Source organism: Apostichopus japonicus, chromosome 20 (genome assembly GCF_037975245.1).
Source record: "Apostichopus japonicus isolate 1M-3 chromosome 20, ASM3797524v1, whole genome shotgun sequence".
In the NCBI taxonomy this organism is placed as follows: Eukaryota; Metazoa; Echinodermata; class Holothuroidea; order Aspidochirotida; family Stichopodidae; genus Apostichopus; species Apostichopus japonicus.
In genome coordinates this window covers 6,445,668-6,458,777 of record NC_092580.1, presented here as the reverse complement: position 1 = coordinate 6,458,777, position 13,110 = coordinate 6,445,668, and the positions used below count along the sequence as shown (strand labels likewise).

General features: G+C 35.6%; 3 protein-coding genes across 7 annotated transcripts in view; 1 reads left to right on the top strand and 2 right to left on the bottom strand.

Annotated features, from left to right (window-relative positions):
• Window positions 1-13,110, bottom strand: part of LOC139961180 (synapsin-like) — a 545,708-nt gene that overhangs the window by 100,547 nt on the left and 432,051 nt on the right. The window lies entirely within an intron of this gene.
• Window positions 1-13,110, bottom strand: part of LOC139961191 (uncharacterized) — a 234,028-nt gene that overhangs the window by 43,143 nt on the left and 177,775 nt on the right. The window lies entirely within an intron of this gene.
• On the top strand, window positions 3,740-12,944 carry LOC139961184 (metalloproteinase inhibitor 1-like). The gene is made up of 4 exons (XM_071960185.1): window positions 3,740-4,237; window positions 9,301-9,498; window positions 9,997-10,124; window positions 10,739-12,944. The coding sequence occupies exons 1-4, from the start codon at window positions 4,114-4,116 to the stop codon at window positions 11,192-11,194; spliced, it is 906 nt and encodes a 301-aa protein (XP_071816286.1). The 5' UTR covers window positions 3,740-4,113; the 3' UTR covers window positions 11,195-12,944.

Genomic DNA, 13,110 nt, shown 5'->3' with positions numbered 1-13,110 from the left:
TCCTGAGAATTGCTTAATATCACCATGTGATAGATGTGCAATACCTCTGGAAGAGGAGGAGAGCTAGGGTGGGAGAGAGACAGAGTTGTGACAGGCAGACACAGACTATGCAAAACTGGAGGATTTTCCCTCTCAGTGAAGGGCAGCTTCCTGAACATATACACTCCTGGGAAAGAGGTAATCATGTAGGCTAAACAATGCATGATGTGGACCTACACTGGCTCTAATGTGATCTATGCATGTAGACTCAATAGGTATAATAATGTAATAAATGCATGTAAACTAAATGTATGGTTATGTAAGTATGCATGTAGACTCTAAAGGTATACTATAATATAGTATATTATAATATAGTCTATCCATGTTAACTATATGTATAGTCATATTAGTTATGCATGTAGACTCTATAGGTATAATAATGTAATAAATGCATGTAAACTATATGTATAGTTATGTAAGCTATGCATGTAGATTCTATAGGTATAATAATATAGTCTATGCATATAGACTATATGTAAAGTCATGTAAACTACGCATGTAAACTATATGCAAAGTCATGTATTAAGCTATGCATACATTAGCCTCTATAGGTATAATAATGTAATCTATGCATGTAAACAATATGTAGCCTATAGTTATGTAAGCTATGCATGTAGACTCTATAGGTATAATATTATAGTCTATGCATGTAAACCATATGTATAGTCATGTAAGCTATGCATGTAGACTCTATAGGTATAACAATGTAATCTATGCATGTAGACAATATGTAGTCTATAGTTATGTAAGCTATGCATGTAGACTTTATAGGTATGAAAAATGTAATCTATATATGCATGTAAACTATATGCAATTGTCATGTAGACTCTATAGTTAAAATAATGTAATCTATGTAAACTATATGTATAGTTATGTAAGCTATGCATGTAGACTCTATAGGTATAACAATGTAATCTATGCATGTAGACAATATGTAGTCTATAGTTATGTAAGCTATGCATGTAGACTTTATAGGTATGATAATGTAATCTATGCATGTCAACTATATGCAAAGTCATGTATTAAGCTATGCATGTAGACTCCATAGGTATAATAATGTGATCTATGTATGTAGACTATATGTATAGTTATTTTAACTATAAGTAAACTTTATAGGTATAATAATGTGATCTATGCATGTAGACTATATGCATACTCACGTAAGCAATGCCTGCAGACTCTATAGGTATAATAATGTGGTCTATGCATGTAAACTATATGTATACGTATGGAAGCTATACATGTAGACTTTATACGTATCATAATGTGATCTATGCATGTAGACTATATGCATACTTCGCGTAAGCAATGCTTGCAGACTCTATAGGTATAATAATGTGGTCTATGCATGTAAACTATATGTATACGTATGGAAGCTATACATGTAGACTTTATACGTATCATAATGTGATCTAGACATGTAAGTTATATGTATAGTTCTGTAAGCTATGTATGTAGACTAATTATAGGTATAATAATGTGATCTATGCATGTAGACTATATGCATACTCACGTAAGCAATGCTTGTAGACGATAGGTATAATAATGTGACACATCATGTTACAAATGCATGTAGAATAATGGTATCCATGCATGTAATCTTGCATGCACAAACTATATGTATTCATATGATCTATGCTGTAGATTATATGTAGTCAAAAAATCTATTCATGTAGACTTTATATGTTACCATGTAACATATTCATATACATTCCTTAGGTAATATAGACATGCTCACTTAAACTATCATGTAACCACTAACGCATTGTTTAAGGAACGTCACTTCATTTACATGATTGCTAAGCTCTGACAGAGAATTTCTGAGTTGTTAATAAATTTCATTGATTTAGCAAAGATTATAACTACACCTTGCTTTGTCAAGGGACAACAAGTGTGTTCTCATTTCTCTCCCTGTAGTAGCTAAATTTATAGGTTACAAATTTAGGGAGAAGATTTGGTAGTTTATGCAATCGCAGTGTGTGCACAACTGCTTGTTTTTGTTCTTATTATAGTGTTTACAGTCATTCCAGTTATCCTTAGCCTCTGTTGACAACTTTGTCCTGTCCCTGTTGACAAAGTAGTCACTTTTTTCTGCCAGTGGACACCAGGAATGTTTTGATTTTCTCTGGTACTTGATATAGTCTTAGGTGCTTATTTTCAACTGTCATTATTACATTTGTTCAACAATTGGTCCCAGAGGAACCTACCAATGACAAGGAAATCTTGAAGGATACACTCTACCAGTGAAAGGATAACTGGCTTTTCTTTCTGTGACTTTTACGATATTTGTAACAATAGTATAATGAATTCTACTAGCTATAGAATGGCAGACCATTGTGGAAAGAGTCATAGCTATGAAGGATGTCCTCTATACTTAGGTGAAAAGGCAGGGGTTTAGAATCAAATACCCAAGGATCATATTCTGCGAGCATGCAGCCCTGATGAGGGTCAGATGGGGATACAGACCAGTGACCCTGGTGAATAAGGGAGTCCAGGGAAATATGAAATAAAGATTAATGTACTCTCATCTTCATATATATGCTTCATAAGGAATAGTGAAGAGCTCAAGAGGGAGACGTGACATAATTGTCCTGGGGCCCAACCTGACTCCTGTTGCCCCTGTCTGTGTGATACTTTAATAAGATAAGAACATTTGGTTCAAATATTAAACTTGCATGCAGAGTTTACTGTCAAATATTAAACTTGCATGCAGAGTTTACTGTCAGTTGTCCATACTTAGCCATATTGATGTATCATGAGATTAGTATTACATAAAATCAATGCAGCTTTCAGCTTCAAAATGTTATAATTTTCCTTCTCTTGATGCTATCAGTCTACTTATCAGGGGGGTTACATATCATGACAGCCTAATACTTTGACTAGGATCGATAGGACTTAAAAGGTAAACTTTGGTACACCTCTCCCATTCCCAATCACACTGACTCCCCTAACAAACTTCTTTAATTAATTGATCATCATCTTAAATTTGTTGAACAATCCTTAACCTTGCATGCTCTTCTGAACAATATCAATATGAAATAAGTGGTGGTGAAAACTCTCCATTACAATAAGTAGATGCCAATTAAATAGTTCTTAACTTCTTGACCATTATCAGATGATGTCATCTGAAGATACGCATATAGTTAGGACTAAATGTGGATTATGTGGACTAGGACTAAATAGGACTAGGAGTGTTAGATCATTGGTTAACGCCAGTGGCTATCAATCATAAGGTCCCAAGTTCGAGTCACTCCAAGATTAATATATGTTGTCCAGTTACGGAGTTGTTGACAATTGACAATTATAATCATGGACGTTAAATATGAATCTAAGAGACTGACTTCGGTCAGCTTGTGGCTTTGATAAGAAAATGAGGCTTCTTCGCGAGTTCCTGCTTGTAGGAGGATCTAAAATACATACATGTTTACATACATAAATTGCAGACAGAGAGTTATTAGCGTAGATGGTTGTTGATTTTAAGTTTCTCATGGCCAAGTAAGTTTATTTTTTATATTACACAAGTCAGTTCAAAGTCTATATTGGGATAGCTGTTTGTACCTCATAAGTGCTTTTTCGTTGCTTTAATAATATATATCATAAAATTTACAGGTACTCTTTGACCGAAAAAAACTGTACCTATTGAATTGCTAGGTACACACAGTACATATGTATTTTTAATGGTATGTTCTACATTGTACCAATCATAGCAACTGAAGGAATGTGCAAAACACTGCCTATCATACATCGGATATGTCTATTGGGGGTGTAAGGTGCAAAGAAAGTGTAAAGATAAGGAATTCAAAAACAGCTATAAGCTATTCAATTTTTTTTAGAACTGCTGGAGGCAACAAATAGTCTTTGTTATTAATCACTGGCCCTCAAAAAGTGTGGTTTAAGGAAAAGAATTCAAGTGTGACTGCGGGGACAATTTACAGTTGACTCAAATTTAGCTGGTTTAGTATAAATAAACATTATACAGCCAGATTACCAGTTGGAAGTCAACTCCTTATTACAAAAAACAGTGTCAAAAGTATCAAATTTGTAAAGTAAATTCTGTGCCATTGGGAATTGATAATGAGGGTATTGTATTTACTAGGGAGTATGATCATCCTGTCTCAGTTTGATTATGGCTACTGCATAATACAATGTGAGTGCAGCCTGACCCACCCACAACAAATGCTATGTGGGGTCGATTTTGGTAAGTAACATTGATTCACACCTTCAAATAGTTTATAGATATTTACTGTATGTTACAGAATGATAAAAAAAAAAATTATTATGTTAGGCTAATAATGATGTACAGACAATTTTTGAAAAATGCCAGATATCAATAATTCATGTTAAAATTGCAGTGAATTAGTTCTGGTGTACCAAATGTTGACATTGTATATAGTTATAAGATGTTAGTCAAGATGATTTATTACTCACAAATGGACAGAATTCAAAGAAACTTCACTGATAAACTGACATGAAATGTAGGCCATTAAATCCATAGTTACTGACAAATCAGAAGTAATGATCAAATAATACTAGTTTTGAGAACTGCTTCAATTTGTGTCAAAATGTACTGCAGTATGCTACTATAGGTGGTTTCCAGCCTATAATATTCTACAACAACCACACTACTGCTCACTTTTCCCAGCTTAACCTTCCTGTTCCTGCACCTGTTTGGAATATTGCAGAGTATTTTGTAAATTTTGACACTTGGCTCACAAAATAGCCTGTTTTTATAGAAAGTCTCCCTTAAAAGGATTGTCTGGTGGCCCAAAGAAGTTACCTTAAAAAATAGTAAATAATTTTCCAAACATGTTGTCAAAGTATGAGAACGCTAATGTTGCGTTTGACAGAGAAACGATTTTTTAATCGTTATGGATAGACATTTCAAATATGATTTGAACAGTACAATACGTGACGTCAGCTCTGCCATAGCAGATTGCATCATAACCCACCCTCCGCACAGTACCTATACGGTAATCACAACAAAAACAGCGTGTGTATACAGATAAATTTCTTCCTTAATTTCCGGTGAAATTTCTTAAAAATTAGATATGTTTTCAAAAACTCCTTAAGCCACCATGTACTTGAGCGGTGGTTCCGTGGTCTTTGTGTAACACAAGGTAAATTTTAACAGCAGACTCTGAGTTGTTCAGGCTATACATCGCGCTATCCGGCTCCAACGCGAAAAATGTTCGCATGTAGGCTGTACTCAAACGTTGACAATCGGACAGTTCTGCGAAGCCTAAGCTTTTCAGCGCTATATTCTGCTCTGACAATGATTCGATCAATTTCTTCAATAATTTCCGGTGAAATTTCTTATAAATTAGATATGATTTAAAAAACTCCTTAAGCCGCAATATATTTAGTAGATCAGTGGTTTCGTGGTCTTTGTGTAACACAAGATAAGTTTTAACAGCAGGCTCTTCGTTGTTTATACATCGCGGTATCCAGCTCCAGCGCGAAGAATGTTCGCGTGTATAGGCTACCCTAACGTTTACAATCGGACAGTTCTGCGATGACATCGATCCCGCCAAGTTTCATCTTTCGGTTTAACGAATACTTTATAAGTTTCCTATTACTGTTAATTTGATCCGTGAATTTTATTTCAGCGAGTTCGAAGAACAGTTAATGAACTGTGGTTTGAGTGTGAGTGTACTATGTGTAACGCTATACAAGTACACCAACTGAGCATCGTAGTATATACGTTCGCGAGTATGTACGTTATATATATGAGGCAATTCAATGTGCTTACACGTGAGTTAATTTGCTGCAGAATTGGGAGTGCTAACTTCAAGTCGCCTGTTTTGCCTATCTGCAAGCACTACGTCAAACACCATATTGAAGCGTTCGAACAAACGGTACTTTTGGTGAGAAACTGGTGAATTTGAAAACCAGATTTCTACAAGAAGAAAATGTCGAATGGGGACAATTTTTACATGGTTAGAAAGAGAAAAATAATAACTACAAGGACAATGCATCAAAATCTTCCACCAGACAATTCCTTTAACACTATATTTAAGAACATCCTACCAGTTCATATGCTTTCCTGAGTTTTCTCTCCTTATGATCCTCTGACCACTTTTGCTGGTCACAATAATTACATGCTCTTCAAAAGTTTTCATAATACTAAGATCTTTTCCCATCTATAGCATATACTCCTCCTCAACATGGCCTCTACATTTAAATCATTAACCTGAATGAAATTTGTCAGACACCTTTTCTGTGTTACTCTAATTCATATCAACCCCCTAATCTTACATTATCCTTTCACCCCCTCCCCCTCTCCCCATCTTAATCTCCTTCCTCATCTACTTCTCCTCCCTTTCATCTTTACTTTTCTTATTCAATATTGTTGTTGTAGTAGTTCAAATGTGATTGTTCTTCCCTCCTTTCCACAGACCATGCATGATCTAAAGGAAATATATATTTGTACCATATCTTTAACCCTAATTATGAAAAGAATAAAACATAAATAACAAAAACATACAGGAATGTGGAAGAGATGATACCATATAGTTTGAAGAGATACCGACACAGCTAATCTCATTGACTTACTACCCACTCAATGTGGTTTGGACATCGTTCAAGAAAAATCAACTAATAACGATACCAACTTTATTACTCTCACAATTGCAGTATCCTGGAGATTTAGATTCCACCCTTAACAACCAGTGGGTGTACAGGTGAATGGGGTGGAATCCAATCTGATAGACATCTTGTGGTTAATTAAGACATTTATGAAGTAATGAATTATGACAATGGAGGTTCTCCATGATTTGGGATGAAGCCCAGTATTAGTGTACCCTTGTAATATTAACCAGAGTTTTGTTTGGTGAGTGGTGATGAGTAATACCATTGGCAGGTGAACTCTATCAGGGCTACATAGCCTCTAGGATAAATTGTTAGGGGAGTTCAACAGAAGTTTAGCTGATACATATTGTTTAAATTCATCTCCACCCACACATCTTTTACGTCATGATGACGATATTTATTCTCCGGGGGCCAATGGCAACCAGAAAAATATGTGCCAATTCCATGATAGGGCACATATTTTGGTCTCTGATAAAAATTGTATATATATTGAAATGAGCTATGGCGCCTTGGGCACCAATTACCAATCACTGAATCTGGGATCAATGTAATAAGTAGTACAATTAATACAGAAGTTAAAGACCATCTACATTTCAGGCCTAAAAATTGTGTAATTTCTTGTAACCTTAGACAATCATATAGATGGAAATGGAATTGTTAGTTAAGTACACATATAACTAGATCTCCAATATCTGATCAGCTCCCAGACTGAACATAAAGTATGGCTGGCTCCTACTCAGCAACATAATAGTAACTTCTAATGAAGTCCCCTGAATATCTTTATATTTTCTGCTTGACTTTTAACACTAAACATGAATACCTTTGTATGGACAGAGTTATTACCTTTTGTATGGAGGGACAAAGGGTTGGAGATAGTTAGATGGGAAATGGAAGAGAAAGGATACTAGAGGAACCATTTTTCATTATGTTTTTAGTTCCTAAGAATGTTTCACCTGCCCCCTCCCCCTCCCGCCCCTTCTATACCACTTATATCATAGACAATCAGAAGGTAGGAAGGGATAGAACTCGGTGGAATAGGTAGATTGGTGTGCATTCTTAAAACAAATTAACTTTGATTGCAATACTATAGCATGGCAAAACCTCTTTATGTATAGCATGATTTTATATCCAACCACTTCTGTTGTGGCTGTCCTGAGCAGATGTCAGCTTGCTTTAAACTGTAATGATGAGTGCATACACTGCATGCAATAGATCAACAAAACAATCCATCAAATCAATCCTTGTCATAGAGAAAATTGACCAGTAAATTTCTTTGGCAGAAGTACTTGTAAACATCAATGGCAGCTTTATTGCAGTCAGTCCTTTTTAACCAGTTCTTTAATAACTTTGCTGTATTGTATAAGTTTATGACCTTGTTTCATTAGTTAGACTGATATGAACAAAGCATAAAAATATATCAACAGGTTGATAGTTTGTAGTGTGGGTGTTAATAGTAACTTTGGTTTATGTAATAAAGGTTGAATAAACTAAAACCAGTCAACCTGCCACCTCACTTTATTTATCAAGTTTTGTTTTACTCAATGCTCAGTCTATTTACACTTCAACATAATACTTCATACAGGTGTAGTCCATTAAAGAGCAACAGACATGTACTTACTCAAATATCAGAACTGTTATTTATTGACTGGATTCCAATGAATTCTAATTCCCCCAACCCCCCCCCCCCCACCCCACTGCATATGCAACTGTCTTATAATACATGGGTGTCATTAAGAGGTTCTTACAGAGGACGGCTGACAGATGGTGACTTTCCAACACTATATGCTGGCATTAATGAATGGTACCTGATTGCATATCACTGGGTCAAAGATCAAATGTACAACTATAAATGATTTTTAAAAGGTTACTAAAGGCATTCACCTGTATGTTACATGTTTTTTTCTTCTTTCTTTCCCCAACTTTCTTTCTTTTGGTGGGGAGGGGGTATCATGTAACAAAGTGTATTCTTCACAATATTTCTAGTCTTTTAGTTCATCAGAGTTTATGATCAAAGTTTATCACCAAGTCAGGCGCCTGTGGTCTGGTGAAGGAAGGGTGATAAACATTAGTATGTATAAATGGATTATTATTTAATGATAAAGAAAGGCTGGATGAAGCCTAGGGCATAATAAATAAAGCTTGATTATATAATCTGGTTGAATTGACAGTTTCCACACATACATGACAGTCCTTATCATCCAGTATGAGTTTTATTTCACTAGGCCGCATCAACTGTCAAAAGATATTACTAGATTTGCAGGTGAAACTCTGAGGGATAGCTTTAAATAATTATGACAGAAATGAGCCAATTTATGACACTGAATGGCCATTAACCTTTGCTATTGCCATGGAGACAGCCTACTACAAGATGTAGACAAACTTTCTCAATATTAAAAATATGCAACCAACTTTTTAAATAATTTCACAGAATTAATCATATTAGTCTCCAGCAAAAAATTCAAAATTACAATTCTTTTACCTATAGGTTATTTTCTGTGTTGCTTTGGTTTAAATGTTGTTGGCGCTATTGATCTTTTCATGTTTATGTTTGTTTATCGATGCCTCAATATAATCGATTGTTTGGGATCCTGAATTGACAATTATATATGTCTATTTGGTAGACTCTGACTATAAAATGTTATCATGGTGTTATTCTACTCAATTTTCTATCAGCTTTCGTCGGAACTGTTCTGTCAGCAGAAGATCAGATGGATGTTTTTGTCTATGAAGTTGAACTGTTTGATGACAAGGTATTCAAAGGCTTGTCATACATAGGTGTGGGTAATGAAAACATTGCTATTTACACTCCTTATGATGGACGTCTCTGTGGAAGGTCAAATTTACTGAAAGACGAGACCTACTTATTTACAGGTCAGTTTTAAGTTCCTATAAAAATTAACAGTAACTGCTCTCTACATTTCACAAATTAGAACTTAAACAATTTTATTGACTATATGTTTATTGATTGAGGTCAATTGTGAAGTTGTAGGTCAGCCAAATCACCTATGCTATCCCTTTTATGTTAACTCTTATTTTATTGAAATATTTTACAATGGAAAAAGTTAAAGATTCTTCCTTTTTTATTACTTGTGTGTCCAGTTTCAGGGATTTTTTTTTTAATCTGTCAATTAGCTTTGATAGCAGGTCATATATATGATGTAGCCAATGTTAGATGGCGATGGTACAAGAAAAAACAATTGTACGCGCCAAACTTTTGGACAGTATCACCAATTTTCTTCAGTTGGAAAGGGGGTTGTAGAAGTGGGAGGAGTGTGGTGGTTCATGTATGGTTATATAGTGTACAGCATATGACAATTACATTGAAATTCATACAAGCAGTTATAGGCTATACATTTATTATTACTACAGGTCTTTTCATCGAGGGCAACTTAGTGATTACTTATTGTAACTGGGTGCAACCATGGGCTGAAGTTTCTGAATCACAGAAGGAATATCTTCAGAATAAGGAATATCTTAACCATTGTAACATGTGTAAGGTAAGCCAAGTAACTAACTGAGCGTGTATAAGGACTTAACCATCTGTAAAAAGATTATATGAAGAAAAGGGAAATACTCTTCATCTTTTGTTCTGGGAAATTGCTGTACCACTCAACAAATATTAAGTTGTCACAAATGAAATCCATTCTTATGTAAACAGTGAAGCAGGTGACAGTACATTATATTATCCATGTATTGCATATTCAATATAGGAATGCAATACAGTGCCCTGCAACTGGCTAAACTTTCTTAAAATACATTCTTAAACTAATATTTAATACATAGCCATAATTTCACAGGATTTGCATGGTATCTGGATAAGCGTGGTATAAGTCTTCACAATGTTTCATACGTGTAGCCCATGTGCCAAGTATAGAAAAACATTTAATAACAATAACTCCTAAGTTGAAGTTGGCTTCACTTAATGTTGTATTCTCTTGGCCCATATAGTTCTGTTACTGGCCACATGCATTTGTGGAATAAGGGATGGGGGACTGAGGTGGAAGAATCGATCTGTTATGCAGAAAGCATATATTGATTGACTGTAAGACATGCATGATTTTTCTAATTGCCTAATATGTTTGTATGTAACATCACTTTCCATTGGCAACAGGTATATGGTGTTAAGACATCCCTGAAGAAATCCCAGAATGACAATGAGTTAGTCTACCCTGACCAAATGTCAGGACTCTGGACACCATACGACTGCTTCTTTAACCCAGTAGCATCTGCTGAATATAGAGCTGAAGACTGTGAGACTTTGTACAGCTTCTGCCACCCAGCCACTGATGAGCGCTGTGACTGGAAGCTGACCCCAAAGTACGAGGAATGTTTTTCAGCCAGGGAAGCGGCATGGGCCAGGAGGGCTGATCCTGCTGCCGCAGCTGCCATAACCACGATCAAAGACTGCAAGATGATGGACACCAGGAGGAAGAAGGTTAAGTGTCTGAATATGGTCAAGGCTCACCTGAAAACAACACAGGTGGAACCAAGAGAGATGTTAGAGGAGTTGTTGGAACTCAGAGACATGTGGCTAGATGATGATGTCTTTGATGAAGAAGAAGAATAGTGGCTAGAGGAGATGAGGAGTGGCACTGGAGAAGAGGAGGAGGCTAGAGAAGATGAAGAGCAGTGCTAGAGGAGATGAAGAAGGGGCTAGAGAAGATGAAGAGCAGTGCTAGAGGAGATGAAGAAGGGGCTAGAAGAGATGTATTTCTTGATGAGAATATCACAATATACAGGTGATGGTTACCTCACATTATATTTGAGTTAAAGTAACAATATTTGGTTTGAGGTTAATCACTGGAATGCATAGGGTTATTTTCCTTTCTTATATCTTAATGACTGACATAATAGAACATACGATTGCTCTCAAATTGAGCATGCATTCACTGTTTCAAAATGAAGTTTGCTGTGGGTCAATACATCGAGTTTGCAGGTTTTGGTGATTCATACTCTGTACAAAGCAATTACGGGAGGAGGAATGAGATTTTTATTTAACATCTGTGTAATTTCAAGTTCAGCCGGTCGTTCAGTGTAAAACGGAAGACAGTCATGGTTAAATAGTTTGTTTTTTTGTTCCTTAAAGGAACATGGTATATTACTTAATTTAATTTACACCTTAATTTTTCCTCTAATCTAGGATAGGTATAAGTATCTCATAAACCAATTATGATGAATTCTATAATCCAGACATAACAAGTTGCTCTAAATATTCTTCTTTTCAAGCAATTGCTACACAGTCTTACTTATTCCGCACAGATATTTTTCAATAATGCTGAAATTGATAGGATTTTCATATTACGAATATTAAATCTTAATTTGTTGAGGGAGGGCTGAGAAATCCTGGCTTTAGTAAGGCAAAGACTTCTCACATAGTTAAGCAGCAAGTGAACATGATTTTTCAACAAATTACCAGGGCTGCTATGTTCCATATACTGGTTATCTATATAGATCTATTGAAAAAGCTTTTGTCAAAGTTAATACTTATCACTATATCCTAAATGGTACTGCATAATCTCCAAACATTAAAGAGAGGATTGGATAAAGATCGAGCAAAGCTGAAGCAGCAAAGGAGGGGGGGGGGGGGATGTGGAGGGGGGAGGGGTTGGAGGCAGTGGGTGAGAAAGATGCAATGGATGGATTAGGATGAGTACAGATCACTTGAGAATTGGCAAATACATGCTGGTAAGCACAAATGAAACTCACAATGTGCAATGTACGTTGAGGTTTATCCTGGGTATCTACACCATAATAAACTTTAGAGTTAAATTATACCTTTACATAATTCTTAGAGCAATTTTGAACCTACCCATCAATCAGACTACCACATCACTATGTATTCCCACTGCACTGTAACTCCAACATGAAATCGCTCTCACATTTTAATAGTACCCTATATCTGTGAGAATCTTAACTGTTCACTTCCTGTCTATGCTATTAGCTGAGAGGTAGGATTATAAAGGTGAATCTAGGGTAAGGAGAAGGGCAAGATAATGGTCAAATGCTCTCTGTTATACATGCACAGAAACCCATACTCATCAACACCATGGTACTCCTCTTAATTATCTCCTGGATGCAAGGTCAACAATCTTTCTCCAGGGTTTCATATTGCAGCAATAGCCTACAGGAGCCATAGCTCTTACTAATTATCAACAGAACTTCCTCTCAAAATTAATTACTTTAGTCTTTAAGGTTAATCAACTCTGCACTGCAGTTGTAACAATATTTTGATGTTTAATATACATATATTTTTCCCAACAATGTGATTCAATGATTATAGAATAGAAAACATGAATAAACAACAAATGTGATATGAATTTGAAATTTGCTTTGCCTATTCTTTTAAACATCCAATGTGGCAGATTGTGTGTTTTCCAGTTTCATGATATTGAAAACTAGCAGTTAATATATTTTGTGAGTTGAGGTGAATGTAGGAGACTGATTTGACATAATTAAACCACAATCTGCGTCCACATGGGGTAT